The sequence below is a fragment of the Carassius auratus genome, unplaced genomic scaffold (assembly GCF_003368295.1).
Source record: "Carassius auratus strain Wakin unplaced genomic scaffold, ASM336829v1 scaf_tig00217448, whole genome shotgun sequence".
NCBI lineage: Eukaryota > Metazoa > Chordata > Actinopteri > Cypriniformes > Cyprinidae > Carassius > Carassius auratus.
Genome location: NW_020529076.1, coordinates 146,463 through 171,826, shown reverse-complemented (window position 1 = coordinate 171,826; position 25,364 = coordinate 146,463). Strand labels below are relative to the sequence as shown.

Sequence of the window (25,364 nt, the reverse complement as noted above, 5' to 3'; positions counted from 1 at the left end):
ATGCTGATGTCAATCAGAATGGCTCCTCCTCTTTCTCTGATCTTTCTGATCTTGATTCACGGTGAGTCTCTGCAACACTTTAGAAACACTGAAGCATTTCCCCACCATCTTTCAGCTGCTGATATTTTGTTCACTATATGAATTCTGTGTTTCAGGGGTTTCTAGTGCTGAATGGGGTGTGAGTTACATACATCCACACATCTGTGCACTAAAGCACTCAGCAGTGATAATGAGCTGCACTTATACATACCCTGCTGGATATGAGATCAGGAAAGTGTTCTGGACTAAAAACCATGTAAAGGTTGGTAAAGAGTATCCAGATCTGTCTGAGGATCCTGAATACAGTCAGAGGCTTCAGTATTTGGGAGATGAACAGAAGAACTGCACCATCAGACTGAGTCACGTGACACAGAAGGATTCACACATGTACTGTTTCAGATTCACAACTAATGTAACAGATGGAAAATGGAAAGGTTATCCAGGAGTGACTCTTACTGTCACAGGTACATTTGATGAAGTTCAGAGTGCGAATTACCCCACCATAATTGAGGGGTACTGCTCCTTCACTTCTTCTATGACCATCATTACATTACTCCTATATTACTTTTTAGTTACTTTCAAGAAAATAACTACAAAGTAGAACTTAAAATTCTAAAATGACAAAATAGTCAATGGTAACATCTCTTCGACGACATACTCTGCCACAAGTTCAAGTGGAATGATGGCAGGCCGAGAGAAATGTAATTTCTGCTGCTTTGGCTTATCACTCTCATCCTCTGTTATTTTTCTCTTCTCAGCAAGTGTAACTTAGTGGTCGCATGGTACCGTTCGAGATTTTTTTTTTTCAATTTCTAGTGCTATTTCGCGACGTCGATGGTTTTACAAAAAGGTTGCATTTGATTATTACGTTTTTTTTGTCCTTATCTCTGACAAATTCAAAGTAATGAGCATACGTCCACCTCGTGAATGTACAGTCGTCTTCTGCCATCTTCATTAGCCGCTTTTCCACTGGCAAGCGCGACTCGCAAGCACAGCAGGGGCAGAAATCATGCCTCGCGCCACTCCTGTAAAACCCGCCTTCACTGTCACGCAATAACAAAATTACACCAACAAGAGGGAGATTAATGAAATCTTGCGGTCTCGCAAAGGTTTTTTTTTTTTTTTTTTTAACACAAGCTTTGCTGAAAATGTACTGAGTAAAATATTACTGAAAATTAATTAGTAATGCCTTACACTACTGCGTTACTGGAAAAAGTAATAAATTACTGTAATGCATTACTTTTGTAACCCGTTACTCCCAGCACTGATGACCATCATGGTCCACTACCATATGAATCCCCACCGTGATCGGCAAGTGCAACATGTGTTGTGCAACACACATACAAGGTCTAAACATGTGACGAACTGATAATCAGTAGGGATTTATTATACAGTATATGAGAGGGTTGGGTCTTACCTCCATAAGACCTGCTTACTCTTTTAACACCCAAAAAGTGCTTGATGTCTGTATGCCCTTTCCTTTTCCTCATATTGTCTCTGTGAATAAAATCAAATCTTATTTTCATTAAGAAAGTATTAGGGTTCTCAGATGAAATTTCATTTATCGAACTAAAAATATGAAATAATAGAATGTAAAAACAATTCTAACCAATTAAAAACAAATTCAAATACTAGCATGTAACGTTACCATTTAGCCTAGGCTACTTGGCTCTTTTTATGTCTCCACAGGTTTCACTGATGTTATGTTTGTTTTTAAATTCAGTTTAGTTTTAATTAGTTTTTAAAGTGGGGCTCAATTGCTTCTCGGGTCGACATTAACACACTGACAAAATTATATTCAGAATGTAAAATATTTTTCATACCACTTTTTAATGTGTGATTGTGTAAAGGTGTTCACGAGGTAGAGATACCAACTTTTCGCGAACTTGCTTTCAACGTCGAACAAACACACGTTCTCAAGGAGACGCGGTGTGCACGTAGGGAAGGGGCTGTGTGTGTGTATGTGCCCGTGCGCGTGAGTGACAGAGAGATGGAGGGAGAAGAGGGAAAGGAACGTTGCGTGTTTTAAATAGCGTTAAAAAAATTAAGACCATGACAAAGATGAAAACTAAGGACATTTACTATATAATTTTATTTTTTTAATTTATTTTAGTTAGTTTTGGCAAATATACATTACAGTATTAGTTAGTTTTCCAATGTGTGGTGTTTTTTTTTTTTTTTTTTTTTTGTAATAGATATGCCTGGTCTTTATTTCAGTTAACGATAATGTTTTTATCTGATACTTCTGTCCCTGTAATTCGAACTATGATGAGGTTTCACTCTATGTAATCTGTATAATTTATATAAATAACCAGTGTATGACAGCAGCACTAGATATAATGTGTGAGTTGTGTTCAGATCTTCAGGTGGAGTCTCCTGAGACACTGAAAGAGGGAGATTCAGTCCGTATAACATGTAAAAGCAGCTGCGCTCTGACTGACAGAGCAACATTCATCTGGTACAGAAACTCACAGCCATTAACTGAGAGAAGAGACAGAAACAATCAACTCCTGCTGCAGTCAGTCAGAAGAGAGGATGCAGGCAGATACAGCTGTGGTGTACAGGGACACACTTACATCTCTCCTGCTGTTCAGCTCAGTGTCACCTGTGAGTACAGATTCATTAGTTCTCTTTAATAACTTATGTTTATGTTTGAAACAGGTCATGTTTGTTCTCTTTAGATCCACCAAAGAGTGTCTCAGTGTCCTTCAGTCCGTCTGGTGTAATAGTGGAGGGAAATTCAGTGACTCTGATCTGCAGCAGTGATTCAAACCCTCCTGCAGAAATCAGCTGGTTTAAAGGAGGAACGTTTGTAGGATCTGGAAGAATATACAGAATCTTAAACATCAGCTCTAATCACAGTGGAGAATACAAGTGCAAATCCAGAAATAAACATGGAGATAAATACTCTGAAACTGTGACTTTAAATGTCATGTGTGAGTTAATGGCGGTTCAGTAACATTTATTTATTTATTTATTTATTTTTAATTGCTAATTTTATGAATGTTCTAGATCCTCCCAGGAATGTTTCAGTGTTCATAAATGGATCTGCTGAAATAGTGGAAGGAGATTCAGTGACTCTGATCTGCAGCAGTGATTCAAACCCTCCTGCTCTGAACTTCAGCTGGTTTCAGGAGAGTCAAAGCTCCTCTGTTGGATCTGGACAGAGTTTCAGTGCACTACAGAGTGGACGCTTCTTCTGTGAGGCTCACAATCAACACGGATCTCAGAGATCAGATGCTGTTACTGTCACTGTTAAAGGTAGAGCATCTAATTTACTCTTTCTAAAGTGAAGCAAATGGATCTGTTCAGGTGTTTTAGTCTCGTCTCTGTTGCAGGACGTCTGGTGATATTGTACATATCCATTGGAGTGGTTTGTGGAGCTTTAGTTATCATCACAGTGCTGATAATTTGGTAAGATGTGTGCAGTATTTGATTGACGGTACTTAACCTCATTTATAACCCTTAGTAAAATAAAAAATGAAGTTAGTTTAGCTTTCTACAAATCTTTGAAATAAAATGTGAATAATGCTCCACATAGTTGACCAAAGAAATATGATCCCATCATAGAAATGCATTTCCTGTATTGTGAGTCAAATATTGTTATAATACAATACAGTAATTTTGTACTCTTTTATTTAACACATTTGTTGCCTTTAAGGAGAAGCAGGGGGAAAAGGATAAAAGACAATCTTGAAACTCAGGTGAGCAAATTTACTTCAATTGTCAATAGTCTCATTACTAAATGAACTGCACTGCTCAAAAAAAAAAAAAAAAACAATAAAAAAAAACACCTGTGTGTGTGTGTGTGTGTGTGTGTGTGTGTGTGTGTGTGTGTATATATATATATATATATATATATATATATATATATATATATATATATATATATATATATAAATATATATATATATATATATATTTATTAGGGGTGTAACGGTACGTGTATTCGTACCGGACCGTTTCGGTCTATATGTACACAAATACATATTAATAATATGTACACAAATACATATTAATTCATGACACTTTGATGTTTGAAAGTCTATAGGTTGACATAAATTCAGAAATAAATGTAATTTAAAAAATAAATGTCCTTTATCAGTAGGCTTTATATTTATGCTCAACATGAAGTATAGATATTGTTGTCTTGAAGACAAGAGCCTGGTCTGTTGGCTGTCTCCCTCTATGTCACCTACAGCAGCAGCATGCTGGGATTGGTAATGCTGCACTGTAATCATAGTTATTTATTTATATTTTTCATTATATTTTATTATATGATATTGGTTTGAGACTGAGAGTATTTTATTAAGTGGAGAACTAGCAGTATTTTATTTCTTATTCTTTTTTTTATTTTATATATATTTTATTAAAATTAAAAAAAAAAAAAGTGTATAGTAATAACCAACCTGAAGTTTAATGTTTGCATTTCTTTCCCTTACTGTACCGAAAATGAACCGAACCGTGACTTTAAAACCGAGGTACGTACCGAACCATGATTTTTGCGTACCGTTACACCCCTAATAGCTGGTGTGTACTTGTATTGTGAGCTCATCATGTGACCATTTCACTGAGGAACAGGATATAGTATGTTCCCCTGGTGACCTATATTTGAACTGGCTCTCAACCTGCTCAACATTTTGAATTCACTATAAGCTCACATAGTATCAAAGTATGAGATTTGTGTGATGTCACTGTGTTCATGCATGATCTCACGTGTTGACTGGATTTTATTAAAAAAACTAGCAATTGTTCATATCTCCAGTTCACTAGATGGTGCTGTCATGAACCTATGCAGGTACCCTCAGGTCACTGTTGTTATAAAAGACACCAGGGGTGCTTTTCAGTATACCTCCTCATTTCCTCGCTCCTCCATTCTATGACCTGGAAACCAGTTCAGCTCAGCCATATTTTAGGACATCTTAAAGGGTTAGTTCATCGAAAAAAATCTGAATTATGTTATTAATAACTTACCCTCATGTTGTTCCAAACCCGTGAGACCTCTGTTTATGTTTGGAACACTGTTTAAGATATTTTAGATTTAGTCCGAGAGCTCTCAGTCCCAGCTCTCAGTTATCTGGCTCGGCTCGGTGTTCATCTTCAGTTCTCTCTTCACTGCAGTTCAGTCAATGTACTGTTTGAGTAAATAAATTACTCTGGGATATTGGTTTGTTTGAACTCAGAGGGAGCGTCAGCCACATTAAAAAAGTTAACAGCTTAAGTCATTTGTGGATTAATGCGTATTGGAGACGAGAACCATTTAAAACGATTCAGTTCGATTTGGTGAACTGGTTCAAAAAGATCTGGTTACATCGAATGATTCGTTCGTGAACCGAATATCACAAACTGCTTTGTTTTGAACTCTCTCACAACAGACACAGAAAAGAAGACGATGCTGAATAAAGTAGTAGTTTTTGCTATTTTTGGACCAAAATGTAATTTCGATGCTTCAAAAAATTCTAACTCACCCTCTGATGTCACATGGACTACTTTGAAGATGTTTTTCTTACCTTTCTGGACATGGACAGTAGACCGTACACACAGCTTCAATGGAGGGACTGAGAGCTTTTGGACTAAATCTAAAATATTTTAAACTGTGTTCTCAAGATAAACTGAGGTCTCACGGGTTTGGAACAATATGAGGGTCTGTTATTAATAACATAATTTAGATTTTTTTGATGAACTAACCCTTTAATTATCTAATAGCACTGTGAAGAGGCGAGAATCAAGGAGTGAGGAGGCTTCCTGAGGAGTCATGAGGCAGGATACACAGTTGTTTCCTATGCTGAAGTCTTTTTTCGGCGAAAAAAAACCCTGATGCACATATGAATTCATCTCCCCCTTCACATGTGTCATAATAATGTGCATTTATATTTTACCTTTGCAATTTAAATAAACCATCAAAATCGTATATTTCAACAGGGCATATTGCTTCATTGATAATTATTATGAATGTCTTAAATAACAAACTTTAACAACATAAGGGCAGATCACTTTAGCGCAGCTGATGATGCTCTGATGTCAAGAAAATGTCAATGTTCTTCCTTTGATTCCTCCATCCCCATTTCCTTTTCTTGCATCCTTCCCTCATATCCTAAGGGTGGGTTGAGCTAAGACAAGGAAAGTTAGTGAGGAAAGGAAATGAAGATGAACAATTAAGAAATGAGAAGCACCGCAAGTTTGGTTTAAATACACTAAAGCATTGCAGGGATATAGTCTTGTGTTAATTTGGCCATGCTCTCCATCAAATTTGTTCAAGTTATTCAACTCTGGCTTGATTAACCAATTTGCATTCTTTTTTTTATTTTTGGCAGCATTGCTTGAATATGAGCTGAGCCAATTTAGGTAAAATCTGACAAAACTTGTAGGACAAGTTTGAAAAATCTGATTTTTCGAATAAATCTAAGTTGTGAAAAAATCTTGAAGCAAAAAAAAAAGGAAAATAATGGTATGCATTCAACTCCGCATGAGCCATGGAATCGGAAGGAAAAAATTGCTTCTAAACTGTTTTTTTTTTTTTTTTTTTTTTTTTTTTTTTGCATAAACATCAGTGCAAATTCGAGCTGTTGGTGGCACTAGAGCAGCGGTTCTCAATTCCATTGCTCACGCCCCACTGCTCTGCATATTTTGCACATCTTTCTTTGTTAACACACCTGATTCAGATAATCAGCTCATTAGAATTGAGCTCCGTGCATGAACTGTGTTCCCATTGTTCATTGTTCCCTACTCCCTGAGCAGGGGAAATCTGTTGAAGTCTACTTCACTTCTGAACATTTATTCACTGATTTGTGTTGTGCAGCATCTTTACACAAGGACAGCTGTGACATCATATACCTCTATAAATCAATACAATATGAATTTACATCTCGCACACTTCCTAGAAATGTTTAATGTTCTAGGAACGTTTTCAGCAGCTAGTTTTATTTTAGTTCCCATAATGTTCTACTAAAAGTTTGGATAACATTCTCTAAAAACATTCTAAAAATGTCTATTGATAACATTGTTACAACATTATTCTCTAACATTCTAATAAAGCTTCCCATCACACTAGATGTGGACTGACATGGCTCAGAAGTCAAATGTTGGTTGAAAGTTAAAACCCAACTTCTGTTTGGTGTCAAACTCTAGCGTAAATACTCAAAAAAAAAAAAGTATTACCAACTTCACTTATTATAAACAAAATTTATTTCTGTCATAAATGTAAAATGATTCATGCCGCAGTGCATTCTGGGTGACATGAATGAGTTTTGTGTGATGTACCCAGAATACATTGCAGCATGAAGCATGTCACCATTTTTGAGATTCATACACTGAATCCTGATGTTTGTGTGACAAAATAAAAAAAAGTGTATATTTTTTCAAAGCATTGAAGTAATCTGCTTTAAATTCAGCTTTGTCTCAGGCTGTTTAGCCGTTAAGTTGCTTTAATAAATAATATGTAAGTAACACTGTACATTAGATTTGGTGAAAAGGATAAACAGACCACATGTGTGATGATGTGTTACTCATCAGCAAGCAACCAGCACCATCAAACAACATGTTATCTTGCCACAACAAAGATTCCAGCAGCTAAAGAACAACACTGATAAGTCAAGTATCAAATTGCACAACTAAAGCCAACACTTACCACCATTATGGTGACATTAAACTAAACTATTACTTTAAACAAGGCAAGGCAAGGCAAGGCATCTGCTTGAATCTTAATTAGAATGTTAGGGGATAATGTTCTAATAATGATAATAATAAACATTTTTGGAATGTTTTTGGAGAACGTTATCCTATCTTTTGAGAGAACGTTCTGGGAACAAAAATAAAACTACCCACTAAAAACATTGTTAGAACAATCATGGTAATGTTCTGAGAACATTTTTAGAACACAAAAATTCTAGCTGTGAATGCACTTTGATTGGAACATATAAGTTTGCTTCGAACTGGAATCATGGCAGAATATCCTGTGATATCCACTTCGCAGGGCACTTGCGTTCGAATAGAACAAATGTCTTAAGCACTAAGAGAAATGTTCAAAATGTGCAGAGCAGTGGGGCACGAGGACTGGAATTTAGAACCACTGCACTAGAGAGTTTAAGTTAGAGACTACAAAATTGCTATGGTTAATCTTCAGCTGTCCTCTATCTCTCTACTTGAGTAAAAGTCTTAAAGTATATGATATTTATTTTATGCATTTAGTAGACGCAATTTATTTTATTTAGAACTGTTCCCTCTCATCCTGCCAGACTTTACTGGTTCTGCTTCCAGCCCTGGCATCTCATTTCTGTTGGGACCTCGATACTTTACTCCAGCTCCTCTCTGCACGCTAAACGTTCTCTTTCAGGAGTTCAATGGGCCTTCAACATTGTGTTCCCAATGACACTCCGATTGTTGTGACATTTTGATACTGCATCCCCAATGACGCTCTGATTGGTGTGACTTTGACACTGCATCACAGGTACCCGCTGATGTGCTCTTGGTGTGATCCTTCATTTTGTTTTCCCTGTTTGCCCAGTGAGGGCGTAATAAAAACATTATGCTTATTTAACTGCTTGATTGAGTCCGAGATTCCGGATTCTCCATTTGTTTTTCTTTTCTAGTCATATTTGATCTTGTGAGATCTTATGTCACTGTGAAATTGTTCCTACAATCAGCAAATGTGTGATTTTTCAGTCTGCTCAATTTGTCTAGTGCGCGCATTCAGAAGATTACTTGGCATTTGTGGTGGGAGGAGCAAACGACAGACACAGTGGGTCTGCTGTCAGGCCTCAGAGTGGCTTTTATTAACAGAAAATAAACAAAAAGAGGGAATAAAAGTGTCCACAGGGGGAGAGTGTACAAAACAACAGGGAATCTGGTGTCCATGTTGTGCTGTGGGGTTCGTGTAGGAAGGGCAGTGTTCATGGAGGAAGGGTCCAGGTAAGTGGTGGAGTCTGGTGGCCGCACGCGCTCCCCTCTTCTGTTCGGGGCGCAAGGGGCAGCAGCTTCGTTTAGCGGCTTCATTCTCCTCACTGGCCGCGAGGCTTGCACGGGATAGACGGCATGACCTCCTGGGCTGATGGCCATGTAAAGGGGTGCGGTTCTCATCCGGACCGCGGGTCCAGCCGTTCACATCTCACGGGTGGCACGGGAGTCCCTCAGCGCACCCTTCCTGGACCCATAAGGACTCCAGTGTGCATAGATGGGGAAGAGACTGGTCTCCCGAGGAGAGGCACGTTGGTCTTTTCAACAGCGGCGGTCATGATGCTCCATTTCCATCAGGTGTGCCCCATCACACTCCGCAAGCCCTGGATGGGGTGCCGATGATAATTAGGGGTGAGACAATTGACTCGTCACACCTTACTAAGGCTAAAAATTGGTTGAAACTGTCTTCATATCTGTAGTCTCCCATGGCTTTAAAATGGGTTAAGATTTGAATATCATCTAGTGCGTGCCCAGCGTAATTAGACAGATTGACATCCCTGAAGTTTTACTGACTTGGTGTTATACTGTGGTTTCAGGAATTCACGCTTACACACAGTATAATTAGCTGAAGTATGATAATGTGTATCTGGCGTGCTGTCCGGGGAAGGGCTCAAAGCTCGGTAATAGCCAGAAACTAGAGAACCCCAAAATGAACTCGAAGAGAGGAGTTGGGGTGGGTGGAGGTGTCATGAGTCTGGGCCCTGCATTTTGTCCTCTCTCCACCAGAGGTCGACATCTCCCTGACTCCATTCCCAAAACTCTACAAAGCTGATCACATACTCACACACACACACACACACACAGATGTTCTCCATTGTCACAGAGCATATATTCTCCTCTCACTCACAATTGTGCCTGGCTGTATTAATTGTGTATTTGTATTTTGAGTGTTACTTGTATTTCTTGGTTTATGCTTGTGATCTAGTCGGGCTGGAATCGTTCCTTAATTTGTTTTGCCTTGTTGGCCTTTTCAGTTTATTAAAGAGTTATTTTCCTGCACTTGGAACCAGACCCTGTTTTTTCCACGGCGCTCACTTAACGCAGTAGAAGAGATGTTGCTAAACCGTCAATGGATAAGTCAGCTGTATTTATACTATGGTGTTGATTAACTTGATTGTGCTTCACCGGTTTTGATTAGGCTGACACGCTCCTCCCAAACCTTGTTAAAAAAAACATCAAGTGTTCCCTTCATTTTTGAGCAGTGTAGTATCTAACACACTGAAAGTCCTAATGCATTTGTGAGTTGTTTATTAGCAATGGTTACATATTTAATCTTTACTAATATGTCTGCTTCTTCAAAGTCAAAGATGGATCATTCCAGACCTGAGGATGACAGATACAAAGCATCTGATGTTGATACGACTGAACGTTTGTATGAGAATGTCATAGTAAGTTATCATTATAGTCAGTTCATTGGTGTGGACACAAATAAGGTTATTGTTATAGATGATATTATAGTTATCAACTATTTGTCATTGTTTTCTCTATTCTCTCTCTTTTCCATCTTTAATGGCAAAGATTAATTATTCCAGAGCTCATGATGACAGACTTAACGACTATGATGTTGAGTCGACTGAACCTGTGTATGAGAATGTAATGGTAAGTGATTTCACTCTTGATATCAAACGTCTACTGACTAAGTATATGGTGCACAGCATACAATTCACTGTTTAAGATCAAGTTATTCAAGTCCTTTTATACTGACCAGAAATTTGAAGTGTATAATTTAGTCATGAAGTTATTCACAAAATCACTTTCTTTCTTTTAGCGTGACAGGCCATAGTGTTTGGGACGTGTGGCAAAACATTTTACAGCCTTTTTCTGTTTCTCTGTGGGAGCAGCCTGAATGATTGACAGTGTCTTGATTTACAGAAATGAATTTAGAAACGGTTTCTATCACAGAGTGACTTACAAATGATAAGCCTTACGTGCTGAAATTTTATTTGACTGTATTTTAAGCATAAACCTATTATTATACGAATTAGAATGAAAACCATCTTAAATTACAACACAAAAACTACATATGAAACTAATATAATCATGTAAGGTCTCATTGGATGTTAAATTTAACATCTAACATTTTATGTAAAATTTGCCTTTTCTGTGTTTTTAAAGATATTGTATATTGCATTTTTATTAAAGTGTATTGTCATAACGCAGGTTGTGTCTTTACTTTTTATTTACAAGTGTTTGACCAGCAGAGGTCCTCTGCAGGCTGTGTTCAGAACAGTGAATCATTTTACAAAGCAAATGATTCAGTTGATTTAAATGTGGTGAGAGGTGTCAGGCACTGGAGGCAATTGTGTGAAACACAAAAAATTATACTAACATTTGATTATGCCACCCGGTATATACCAGGAACTACCAGCCCCAGAGCAGGGGGCTCACAGGTTCGTTCCCAAAAAGGGGTGAGCAGACAGACATATAGTAGTTTTATTCAAACACAAAAAAAAAAAAAAAAATGTAAACCATGATTACATTAATAGTAAGGGCGCAAATTTCACATGATCACAAAGAAACGCTTTACAAAAATTAAATAAAAGAAATACAAAAAAAAAAGACAAATACAAAAGAAAGCCTAAGGAGGGAGATGGCCTGCTGTAACCCTCAATTCACACACCACACTTAATACCCACACACACCCACTCTAGTGACATCAGTACAAAGAAACACGGCACTCAACGTGAACACCTTTAGACAGCAGCTAAAACCTTCCTGTACACACTTCCCCCCTCACGCTGTTTACGAAAAAAAAAAAAGAAAAAAAAGAACAAACAATAAACACTAACGATTAGCTGGTACTATCTAGCCCCGAATACACAAACAAATCTCACCTTGTAACTCAAAATTAATTTAAACCTAAATAAATTACATTACATTCAATACACACAAAAATAAGCACAAGGAAAAAAAATATGTAACTATGTTGGCAGTTACATGGTTAGGGACTTGGACTAGTTACCTAAAGGTCGCCAGTTCGAGTCTCTGTGCTGGCAGGAGTTGTAGTTGGAGGGGAGTGAATGAACAGCACTCTCTTCCGCCCTCAGTACCCATGACTGAAGTGCCCTTGAGCAAGGCACTGAACCCCCAGTTGCTCCCCAGGCACTGGATATATAGTTGCCCACTGCTCCTGGTGTGTATTCACTCCTCACTGCTGTGAGTGTGTGCACTTGGATGGGTTAAATGCAGAGCACCAATTCCAAGTATGGGTTACCATACTTGGCAAATGTCATGATTTTCACTTTCAATATAAATTACAATTTGCAGCGAGAGAAAAACAGAATCAAAAGAATGAAAAAAGGGCCACGATTGCCACACACTCGAAGCAAGCCAGCAAGAAAACAGCTTCCAAAACGCTTCCACTTTTGTTCTTACTCTTCGGCGAGCAGTCATCCGGGCCCGTAGATATAAAACACACAGTTCACTTGTACAAAATGATGACCGGAATAAGACCAGGCAAGGCAGCAGTGCGTTAAATCAACAGACGCGCACCTCATCCCATAATATAGAGCTGAAACCCTTGATCATGTTACTTAACCTGTCAAACATGTCAATCACGTGTTTTGTTGTGAAACATAGTTTGCAGACAGGACAGAGTTGTCAGTGATTGTTCCTCTTGAAAAGTCATGCAATATGTAACCCTCTGTCCATCATGCAGAGTGATCACAGCAGTGTCTGAACGATACCCCAGATAGTCATGCAGTCTGAAAGGAGCTGTGATCTGACTAAGAAAATCAAGCAGTGTGAACTCTGCATAAGGTACCTCACAAAACTGATTTTGGACAAACTAATGAGGCAATAGTTTAATGATCTACAAAAAAAGAGAGAAATCATTGGTGACAAAGTGAATTTTTAATTAGTACAATACTAATTTCTCACTGGAAATGACTTAAAAAGTGGTAAAAGTTTGTCAAAATGTACATTTTGCACACCCTGTATGTGAAGTGCTGGGAGTGTTTCAGGAAACTCCTGATATATATCGACTTGATGTGGGGCACCAAAGGGTAACCTGACACATCTGTTTGAACTGTGAAAAAGGGAATAAAAAAAAGTGGCACATTGATTGTTCATATATATATTTTTTTTTTCAAAGGCCCGTTCGGAGAGCGAGGAGTGAGGAGCTGCGCTAATGTTGTTTTGTTTGTGAAAACCTTTAGTTTAGAGATTTCAGATATGCATATAAAAACAAAGTTTTTCAGGAGTTTTTAAGGGCTATTTCACCCCAAAATTAAAATTATGTCATTAATATCTCACCCTTATGTTGTTCCAAACCCGCTAGACCTTAGTTCACCATCGGAAAACATCGGAAAAAAGATATCTGAGAGCTCTCTGACCACACATAGACAGCAATTGCCCTAACTTTTTTTAAATCCTAGAAAATTAATGGTCAGAGAGCTCTCTGATTTCATCAAAACTATCTTAATTTGTGTTTTTTTTAGATAAACGAAGATCTTACGAGTTTGGAACAACATGAGGGTGAGAAATTAATGACAGAAATTTTATTTTGGGGTAAACTAACCCTTTAAAAGTTTAACACTTTTTTTTCTTTCTTTAGATAGTTGTGTTTTCTAAAGTTGTAAATGTACAAGTCCTAATAGTCATGTTTAAATTATTATTAAACATGGCTTAATAAAGTAAAGCATAAACTACTGATTTCTGTTGATTGAATACCTTTACCATTTAGTGGATTACATGGAATGTTTGTATTTAGAAGGAGTGTCAGCCACATTAAAAAAGTTAACAGCTTAAGTCATTTGTGGACTAATGCGTATTAAAGACGAGAACCGTTTAAAACGATTCAGTTTGATTTGGTGAACTGGTTCAGGAAGATCCGGTTACATCGAGTGATTCGTTCGCGAACCGGATATCACAAACTGCTTTGTTTTGAACTCTCTCACAATAGACACGGAAGAGAAGACAACGCTGAATAAAGTCATTGTTTTTGCTATTTTTGGTGCTTTGATGCTTCAAAAAATTCTAACTGACCCTCTGATGTCACATGGACTACTTTGATGATGCTTTTCTTACCTTTCTGGACATGGACAGTATACCGTACACACAGTTTCAATGGAGGGACTGAGAGCTCTCAGACTAAATCTAAAATATCTTAAACTGTGTTCTGAAGATAAATGGAGGTCTTACGGGTTTGGAACGACATTAGGGTGAGTTATTAATGACATAATTTAGATTTTTGGGTGAACTATCCCTTTAACCTCTATATAATCTGCAACATTTCAGAACAGTATATTTGATAATAGCATGGACTGCTCTGTTACTAAATTGTCTTATACTGTATAAATTCACCTTGTTTCAAGTATTTCTTTTGTATTTACAGGCGTTTGACCAGCAGATGTCTTCAAACTGCCCTGTCCAAAAAAAGAAAACTTTTGAGAACAAATTGATTTGAATGTGCAGAATTGTTTTCACATCACTACTGTTATCATAATAAAATAATAAAACCAAAAGAGTCAAGACTGAACAAAAACAAAGGAGTGAAGATCTTTTTTTTTATCCATACCTGACCACTTGTATCAAGTTTGAACCTGACCATTTCTGTAATCTACAGTACGCATTACCTACATCTCCAATCACCTGTGAGCAGAATAGGATTAAGGAGAAAAACACAAGAGCTTGAAGGGAGAGCTGTATCATAACCACATTATGCATACGTGGTCTTATGGAAGTATGGGCTCATAAAATATATTTCAACCTAATGAGGATTTGTATATACTGTACTACACATAGCAAGGTTTATTATTATTATTATTATATAAATAAACAGAAAACAGAATAGAAAAAGAATAGAGCAAGTCTGTGTAAGAGGCCTTTTTATTAATAGTATAATAAATAAAAAAAAGATTAGAAAGGTAGTGTTATTTTGTTGTTGTTGTTTTGGTTTTAAGAAAACAAGTAGCAAATGAATAGAATCCAAGTCTAAAAAAAAAAAAGTTGTCTAAAGAATAAAATTAGAGTATTAGAATAAAGAGTGCTAGAGTTATAAGGCCAAATAAAGGAAAAAGAGAATAAAAAAATAAGTATAGGCCTTCTTGTTTTAATTATAGCCTTTGATAAATATAAAAAAATTACCTTACTGTAAAGTCATCCCACTCCACTATTATGTCTCCTACTACCATAGACTGGATTGCAGTGTCACATGCCTTCATGCTGAACATTGATGAAAAAAAAAGAAGATCCCAAAGTCATGTTTTCGTGAAAATAATTGCCCACCTCTGAATGTTCTTCAGCCAAACAGATTCAAGCATTCAACAGCCCTGTAGTATATAAATGTAACGCACAATGATCATGGTTTTGACTCTGTATGCTATATAAATAAATTTGATTCACTGACCAGTCAAACTGTGATTGACTGATAAATACCAATTTTGACAGAATTGTTGTTACTTCTTTTGTTCCTCTGCTTGTGTGGGCAGGACTCAAGAAAGAGGAAGAAACATTTGACTAATCATTTTAAAATAAACAATGTAAAGCACGAGAAATATGTCAGTTGAATGCTTGCTGGAGATCAGACACACCGCAACACAGTAAGAGTCAGTCTGCTTAATATATGAATATATAGTCTGATGAATGCTGTTTTGAAGAACAATTATAAATATTTTCAAAGTTCAAGCTTTATGTTTTTGAGGCTAAAAATGGTGTGTTTCTCATGATGTGTGTGTTCTTTTGTAGTGATATTAGTCAGAATGGCTTCTCCTCTTCGTCTGGTGTTTCTGCTTGTGATTCACAGTGAGTTGCTCCTGTTGGACAATTGATAAACAGTATGATGTTGCTAATGAAAAAAAACTTTCTTTATGACTTCACTTAATTGGGGGTCTGCAAATCATACGAGTGTTTTTTTTTTTTTTTTTTTTTTGGTATTAATCAAAAATGCAATATCATGCAAACTTCAGAATCAGAGCTGAAACAAAACAAAAAAAGCCTGAAGTTGGCCTAAAATAATTGTAGTTTATGAATGCATAAAGTTTTGAGACAACATGAGGACGTATTACAGAATAATTTTGGGGCGAAGTCCCTTTAATGTGTGTTTCAGGAGTTTCTGGCCAGTATTGGGGTGTGTGTTACCGTCCTTCACACATCTGTGCACTAAAGGGATCAACAGTGACAGTCTACTGCAATTATACATACCCTACTGCACTGAAAAAAGTAATAAGTAAATTTACTTAATTTTTATTTGGCAAGTCTTTGCACAAGCATTTTTCAAGTTAATTTAACACATTTGGAAATTAAGTAAATCTACTTAACTAAGTTAAGTAAATAATAAGTACATTTTATTGAGTAAAATTTAATTAAATAATATTAAATTAATTCATTTAGCAGACACTTTTATCCAAAGCAACTTACAGTGCATTCAGGCTAACAATTTTCACCTATCATGTGTTCCTGGGGAATCGAACCCCCCAACCTTGCACTTGCTAATGCAATGTTCTACCACTGAGCTACAGGAACACTTCAAGATCTTGTGAAAAATAAGTGAAAATTTCACTTACTTACTTTTTTATTTTGGAAAAGTTTTTACAAAGAACCTGAAACAGATATTCTAGAAATTTCTAAATGTAAAATATTTTTTTTTTTTTCTAAACAGTTTTATCAAATGAGGGTAAATAAGTCTCTCACTTCTGTCCCTTTAAACCAGTTTACAGCAAAGACAGCACGAAGGACTGGATGCACATGATAAATATTCTGCAATTAAGAAAACAGACAAAAGAAATAGCACTGTAAAATCCAATAAGTAAACTTTACTCAAACCGTTTGAGTAAATGGATTGCCTTGATTTAAACCATGTAAGTTTTAAAACTTTGCATTTAAGTAATTTAGTGATTAACTAAGTGCTGATTGAGAATTAGTGATGAACAGCTGTTAACAAACAGAATCACTGAAGAAAAGAGAAACACAAGAACTACTACAACTGACTTCAGACACAGACTTAGATGAAATCAACTGAAATAAAATACATGAAATCTCTCAAGATCTGATTAAACAACCCCACAAACAGCATCACCAGCTCCACTTATTAATAACCAGACTGACTTTATTTCTGTCAGACGTCTACAGAAGATCTTATTGAGAATGAACTAAGGTTTAGATGTTGATTTATTGTTTCATTTGAAGTAACCATGTTAGAGATCAGTGTTTGCTTTAGTTGGGCTCTTGACCCTTGACTTCTGTCTTAGTCTTTTCTCTGGCTGTTATAACCATGTGTTTCTAAAACATATTTGTTATAACTCAAAAGCCCAGAAGAAATGCCATCAGGTGTTAACCTGTATCTAGGTGTAGATTGTTATACTTTATATTGGTGAATGAGGGGGTGAATGGGAAAGTGCGTGGTTTACATCAGCTGTTGAATTTGTAGAAAGGTTATGAGAGGATTCCAGTTTTTTTTTAAAGGCAGATATATTGTTCTTTTTATGAGCTATGGTTTTTTCTGTCAAAATGAATTATGTGATTAAGTTAGTCCAATGGGAAAAATTACAAGAAGACTTTGTACTTCCAAGATGGATTGTTCTAAAAAGTTTGCTTGTTCTGTGGTTAATGAGGGAAGGTCCAGATTGTTAAGAAAAGAGTCAATTTCAGATTGTAGAGGTTGGGTGCCGTTAGTGTACAAAGAACTGTAGAAATGGCGAAAAGAGTTATTGATTTATTGAGGATCCTGCGTAGTTTTGCCTGAAGTGTCCAAAATAGATGGGATAAGTGATTTTTGTATTGTAACATGTTTGCCAAATACTTGCCTGCTTTATTGCTGAGGTGAAACTGATCATATTTGAGTTGCTCTATACAGAACTGTGTTTTTTTGTTTATGATACTATCTAATTGAGTCCTAAGTTGCTTGAGTTCAGTTTGTACTTCTTCAGATGGGGCGGTAAACTGTGGATTGCTAAGCAGTTTTATTTTCTGCTCAAGAGTGTTTTCCAATTGCTGTTGCTGTTTTTTCTTGTGTGATGAATATGATATAATTATGCCTCTCATGACTGCTTTGCCCGATTCCCAAAGTGTTGATGGTGAGATTTCTGGAGAGTCGTTCCTCTCCAGAAAGGATGCCCACTCTCTTCTTATAAGGGTGGTAAAATTGGGGTCTTCTAGTAGAGAATTGTTAAGGCGCCATCTTGTAGAGATTTTATTTTGTGCTGGGATGTTTAATGTTAAAGATACAGGGGCATGGTCACTGATAATAATTGAATGGATAGTATTTTCTAATATCTGTTGAATTAAGGAGTTGCTAACCAAAAAAAATATATATTCTAGAGGAAGAATGCTAGGCTGAAGAGGCATATGAATATTCTCTTAGCAGTGAGTTTCTTGCTCTCCAACTATCGCCAAGGCCATAATCCATCATGTATTGTTTAATTACTTCTGATGAGTGACAAGTTCGTCTGTTACTGTGATTATGTGTACGGTCAAATGATGGGTTGAGAACAGTATTGAAATCTCCGGCTACTATGAGATTTGTGGAATTGTACAGTAGAGGGAAGAGATTATAAAAGAAAGATGGGTCATCATTGTTTGAAGCGTAAATGTTTGCTAGCGTAAAAGTTAAGTGATTGATTGATATATTGATGATAATAAATCTACCATCTGGATCTGAAATTGAGGAATTAAGAGTGAAGCTGATGCTTTTATTTATCAAGATAGAAACGCCTCTTTGCTTGCTATTAAATGTAGATGAGAATATTTTGTCGAATTGTTTGAAATGGAGATGTTGTAGTTCTGTATCCGTTAAGTGTGTTTCTTTTAAGAAGCAAATATCTGTCCTTAATTTAACGAGGTGGTTAATTACTTTAATTTTTTTTAGGGGTGGTGTGAAAGCCACATACATTCCATGTTATCAGTTTAAGTGTTTGCATGATTAAATATAAATACTAATAGTATATAAGATGTGCTATTTGTACCTAAGATAGGTACCCATGATATGTAGTAGGAGGGGGAGGGGGAGGGGTGAGAGTAGTTTCCAGGCTTGCTGACTGGCTCGTTCGAACAGACACAAAGCATAGATGTACAGAACACAAATATAAACGCTGGTATACACATAAATAGACAGGACACATACACAAATAGCCGACATACACTATGTGGGAGACATAGAGAATGGCGAGTAACATGAAAAAAAAAAAAAAAAAAACTAGGAGATAATAACACAATGCATGTGTTGCTGGATGCAGATATGGCGTTGTGGGAATAGAAGAGAATAAAGAGGAGAAGAGAAAAAAAAAAAGAGAAAAAAAGAAAGAAAAAAAAGAAGAAGAGACATCAGGGTCTATAATCAGAGTTCAGTAATAACTATTGGCATGATGAATGATATATGTAACAGGTTATGGCAGTATGGCTATAAAGAATGCATTTGGAACAGTCAGTGTTAAAATGGAAAGTGAAAGTTTAGGTAGGATACAGCCACGTAGTGATGTTTGGATCACGGTAGAGTGTTCCATCCACGTAAAGTTTGTCTACCGATAATGTAGCTCGCTTTCCTTCTTCGCGGAAACGCTTCATCATCTGGACTAGTTTTCGTCTGCGATCTTGAGTTTGTTTGGGGAACTGATCGTACATCCCATACGTGGTGTTCTTCAGTTGATTTCCTCTGCTTTTAACGAGTTCTTTGTGCTTATATTTTTCAAATTTAACGATTATTGGAGGTGGTTTTTTGGGGTCTTTGGATGGAAGACGATGAACTCGGTGGAAAGTTATTTCCTCAACTGTTGCTGCAGGCAGTTTGAGCGAGTCGTGCATGAACTCTCGTATTGCCTTCTCTGGATCATCTGATGTGTTTTGTGGAGGTATGTTTATTCCAGAAAATATGAGATTATCACGCATGCTCCGGCACTGGATGTCCAATATGGTTTCTTGCATAATTTGATTTTCTTTGGTGAGTTTTGTGACTTGAGTGGAGAGGTGTGATGCGTTTTTTTTTTTAGTTCGATGTTATCTAGCATTAGAATTTTGATTTGATATTGGGGAAAATTCGAGACTAGCTTTCAGATCACGGATGTCTATATGGAGAAGTTCTAGTATGGCAAGTTTGGAGTTTCAGTGGATGAATCCCATTTGCGTATTTTCCTGTTTGGTTCTGACATAATGTCCAGATTATAGAAATAGCTGTCAATGAAGTTGAACAGGTTATCCGGGTCTTGACAAGATTGGTTATCCAGTATGGTGAAGGTTGTTTTGATAAATGAGTGAAGTTGATAGTAATCCAGTGTTTGCGTTGCGTTGCGTTCAGAGCGCTGCCATGTTGCTTCTCACCCACAGTCTCGCGATAGTCTCAGTCTCGACTCATACCTCCTCAGTCAGATCTCAGAGACTTATTTACCCTCATTTGATAAAACTGTTTTGAAAAAAAATATTTTACATGTAGAAATTTCTAGAATATCTGTTTCGGGTTTTTTTGTTAGTGTAAAAACTTTTCCAAAATAAAAAAGTAAGTAAGTGAAATTTTCACTTATTTTTCACAAGATCTTGAAGTGTTCCTGTAGCTCAGTGGTAGAACATTGCATTAGCAAGTGCAAGGTTGGGGGTTCGATTCCCCGGGAACACATGATAGGTGAAAATTGTTAGCCTGAATGCATTGTAAGTTGCTTTGGATAAAAGTGTCTGCTAAATGCATTAATTTAATATTATTTAATTAAATTTTACTCAATAAAATGTACATATTATTTACTTAACTTAGTTAAGTAGATTTAATTAATTTCCAAATGTGTTAAATTTACTTGAAAAATGCTTGTGCAAAAACTTTACTTATTACTTTTTTCAGTGTGGATATCGGATCAGGAAAGTGTTCTGGACCAAAACAAATGAATATGAAGACTCATATGAAGCTGAGTATACAGATCTGTCTGAGGACCCTGAATACAGTCAGAGGCTTCAGTATTTGGGAGATAAACAGCAGAACTGCACCATCAGACTGAGTCATGTGACACAGAAGGATTCACAAAATTACTATTTCAGATTCATCACTAATAAACATCGTGAGGAATTGTTTGGTAATCCAGGAGTGTCTCTTACTGTCACAGGTGACTTTGATGAGGTTTCACTCTTCTTCTGTGCATTATGTTGAATAATAATCAGTGTATGACAGCAGCACTAGATATAATGTGTGTGTTGTGTTCAGATCTTCAGGTGGAGTCTCCTGAGACAGTGACAGAGGGAGATTCAGTCCGTCTGACATGTAACAGCAGCTGCGCTCTGACTGACAGAGCAACATTCATCTGGTACAGAAACTCACAGCCATTAACTGAGAGAAGAGACAGAAACAATCAACTCCTGCTGCAGTCAGTCAGAAGAGAGGATGCAGGCAGATACAGCTGTGGTGTGCAGGGACACACTTACATCTCTCCTGCTGTTCAGCTCAATGTCACCTGTGAGTACAGATTCAGTCACTTTGTCTTTCTTTCTTTCTTTCTTTTTAATTTGTAGAGTTTGTGTCTGTAACTAAACTTAAATGTTGACTGTTTAAGATCCTCCAAAGTGTGTCTCAGTGTCCATCAGTCCATCTGGTGAAATAGTGGAGGGAGATTCAGTGACTCTGATCTGCAGCAGTGATTCAAACCCTCCTGCAGAAATCAGCTGGTTTAAAGGAAGAACATTTGTAGGATCTGGAAAAATCTACAGCATCTTAAAGATCAGCTCTGATCACAGTGGAGAATACAAGTGCAAGTCCAGTAATGAACATGGAGAGAAACACTCTGATGCTGTGACTTTAAACGTCATGTGTGAGTTAATGATGCTTCAATAAATATGTATTTAATCCTCTAAAAATTGTCATCCCAAATCTGTTGTTACTGATAATGAACCTGCATCAGATGCTCCAAAGAGTGTCTCAGTGTCCATCATTCAGTTTGGTCAGATTTTGGAAGGAGATTCAGTCACTCTGATCTGCAGCAGTGATTCAAACCCTCCTGCTCTGAACTTCAGCTGGTTTAAGGAGAATCAAATCTCCTCTGTTGGATCTGGACATAGTTTCAGTGCACTACAGAGTGGACACTTCTACTGTGAAGCTCACAATCAACACGGATCTCAGAGATCAGATGCTGTTACTGTCACAGGTGAAGGTTTGATTAAAGGGGTCATAAGGCGTTGCTAAAAATAACATTGTTTTGTGTGTTTGGTGTAATGCAATGTGTTTATGCCATTTAAGGTTCCAAAACAAATGATTTTCCACATACTGTACATCATTGTTGCTCCTTAATGCCCCACCTTTCTGAAACTTGATTTTTACAAGGCTCATCGTTCTGAAAAGCGAGGTGTGCTCCAATTGACCAGCTATCCAGTGCATTGTGATTGGCTGAATGCCTCAAGCGTGTGATGGAAATGTTACACCCCTTACCATACTGTGATGCTGTGTCCCAGTGCGAGGAGACAAATCCGATGAAACCCATTATAAACAAGCCATTTGTTGCACCAAGTGGGGACATAATTACTGATTACAATGACTTATACTGTCTTTTTATGCATTGCGTTGTTTATCATGCTGCGTAAATATAAAACTCTGTCTGCATTTGTGATCCAAGAAGCAACAAACAACAATCGCTACCCTACACTGCTCAAAACTCACATTTGAATCATCAGTCACAAATTATTTAAATATGAAAACATACTTACAGGCTGTGAGTCAGAACAGACGGAATTGTAGTCTACTCTCCAGGTTCAAGAAACAGTCCTCTGTAAAATGTGTTGCACACACATGAATATTTGGTTTGAACTGATCTGGAACAGTGTTGTAAATACAACTTAACCAATGCTTTCTAGTTGTGTCCTCTTTTGGAAGCCCGAACAAAGTAGTTTTGCTTTCACAACAAAACATAGCATCTCCACGACAACAATACTACAGAGAATCAAAGTTACTCCTTTACATGAATATTTAAGCAACGTTATGCAAATCTATCCACATAGTGATGTAGTGGGGGTGTGTTTAAACAAGGTGTTTTAGGAGGGTGTGGACGAGTCTTAACTTTTCTAAATAATATCTCTTTAGGTTTGAGACTTTAGTCTTTGCAACTTTAGTGATCTTATCTATTCACAAACAGCTTCTAACACTCTCAAGAGAAATGTAAACTTAAAATCGCATCATATGTTTTCTTTAACACACTACTGTGTCTTCACATCATTCATCAGTTTGTTAATTATGACGATCTTCCTCTTTCAGTTCATCATGGTGCTGCTGGGAATCTAGTGTTTGTGATCACATTGACATCTGGAGGAGTGTTTATCATCATCATTATAATATTTATAATGTAAATAACACAATGAGGAGTATATAAACATTATTTACTTTCAAACTAATGCAGAAGGATATTTGATTACTAATTATATATATGAAACGATTAACTGTTTGTTCCTTTTTTGACAGTCAGAGGAAAAAGATGAACAGAAGATCTGCTGTACACGAGTATGTGGTGAGATGATTAATGCACCACACACACACACACACACACACACACACAAATATATAAATAAATAAACAAATAAATAAATGTAAAACAATATAAATTATATTTCATATAATTATATATAAATTATATTTCTTTATTTGTATAAAGATGTGTGTATTATCTCTCTTTACCTGTAGAACATTGATCCCAGTAAAAGCACATATATGACTCTAGATATCAAGTCCAGTTCTTCTGATGTGTACAACACACTCACAGTAAGTAAAATCTCAAAAACTACAGCACAAAACCCGAACCCAAATAACTCCCCCTATCCCTAATTTGGGATAAATAGATTAGAAGTGAGGAGTTGGGGTGGAGGAGGGATGCCAAAAAACTGTCGTGGGACAGGAGGTAGGAAGACTGGATATATATACGCTTGTGGAGCATAGCCCGAACCCAAATAACTCCCCAAAAGAAGCTTAAACCCACAGGACATCAGCCAGAGAGCTAAATTTAGTTGCCCCCCAAAATATGTGTGTTGGGAAGAGAGCCCGAGCAGTGTTCGACGAGAGCTGCGGCTCGCAACGTCTTACCGGCGAGCCCTCCGTGCCGCTTATGAGAGGAGCACGGTGCCAGATATCAAGAAATGATGGACTCTTGCTGCCTCCGAAGGGAGCTGCGGCTCTGCTGCATCGGAAGGGAGAGTCCCTCTTGCGGCTGAGTACGAGGCGCGGTTTGTTGCATCTGATGGAGGCGACTGAAGGGAGCAAGCGGCTGTACCCCATCGGGAGGGACATCCCTGGCCGCCATCAAGTATGCAACATAACTTGGACGGGGGGTTCACACTGCGACCGAAGGGAGCCGTGGGTCTGCTGCACCAGAAGGGAGAGCCCTGTCAGATGCTGAATAGGCAATGAGATTCGATCCGCGGTTTGGCGCGTCGGATGAAGGGCTCCTAATGCAACCGAAGGGAGCCAGCGGCTGTACCCCATCGGGAGGGAGATCCCTAGCCACCATTGAGCATGCAACATAACTCAGATGGGGGGTTCACACTGCACCCGAAGGGAGCTGTGGGTCTGCTGCACTGGAAGAGGAGCCCTAGTCCGATGCTGAGAAGGCAAAGAGACGTGACTGTTGGAGGGACTCCCGCTGAATCCGAAGGGAGCTGCGGCTCTGCTGCACTGGAAGGGGGAGTCCCCAATTGCGGGTTTATGTGAGGCACGTTTTTTTTGCCTCGGAGGGTTCTCCCAGCCTCTGTAGGGGGTTCACAACTCTGCAGCGGGAGTGCTGCCCCGGAGGGGAGAGCCCTGATTGACGATAACTGGAATGCTACTGTTGGAGGGATTCTTGCTGCGTCCGAAGGGAGCTGCGGCTCTGCTGCACCGGAAAGGCGAGTCCTCCTTACTATGTGAGGCATGGCTTGATGCGTCTGATGGAGGGCTCTCACTGCGACCGAAGGGAGCCAGCAGCTCTGTTCCACCGTGAGGGAAAACCCTGTCTGCCCTTGAGCATGCAACATAACTCAGATGGGGGGGGTCTGCTGCACCGGAAAGGAGAGCCCCGTCAGATGCAGAAAAGGCAAGAAGATTCGAGGCATGGTTTGATGCATCGGATGTAGGGCTCCTGCTGCGACTGAAGGGAGCCGTGGGTCTGCTGCACCGGAAAGGAGAGCCCCGTCAGATGCAGAAAAGGCAAGAAGATTCGAGGCATGGTTTGATGCATCGGATGTAGGGCTCCTGCTGCGACCGAAGGGAGCCAGTGGCTCTGTTCCCCCGGGAGGGAGATCCCTGTCCGCCATTGAGCATGCAACATAACTCAGACGGGGGGGTTCACCCTGCGACCGAAGGGAGCCGTGTGTCTGCTGCACCGGTAGGGGAGCCCCGTCCGATGCGGAGTAGGCAAGAAAACGCGACTGATGGAGGGACTCTCGCTGCATCCGAAGGGAGCTGTGGCTTTGCTGCACCGGAAGGGAGAGTCCCCCTTGCGACTGTATACGAG

At 38.2% G+C, this 25,364-nt stretch overlaps 1 protein-coding gene across 1 annotated transcript; it reads left to right on the top strand.

The window, feature by feature from the left end:
- LOC113101018 (B-cell receptor CD22-like) lies at positions 1-24,016 on the top strand. Its single transcript, XM_026265511.1, has 8 exons — positions 1-61; positions 156-503; positions 2,398-2,646; positions 2,721-2,975; positions 3,052-3,300; positions 21,453-21,707; positions 21,798-22,046; positions 23,913-24,016. Exons 1-8 carry the CDS (start codon positions 1-3, stop codon positions 24,014-24,016), a joined length of 1,770 nt encoding a protein of 589 aa, XP_026121296.1.
- The last annotated feature ends 1,348 nt before the right edge of the window (positions 24,017-25,364 follow it).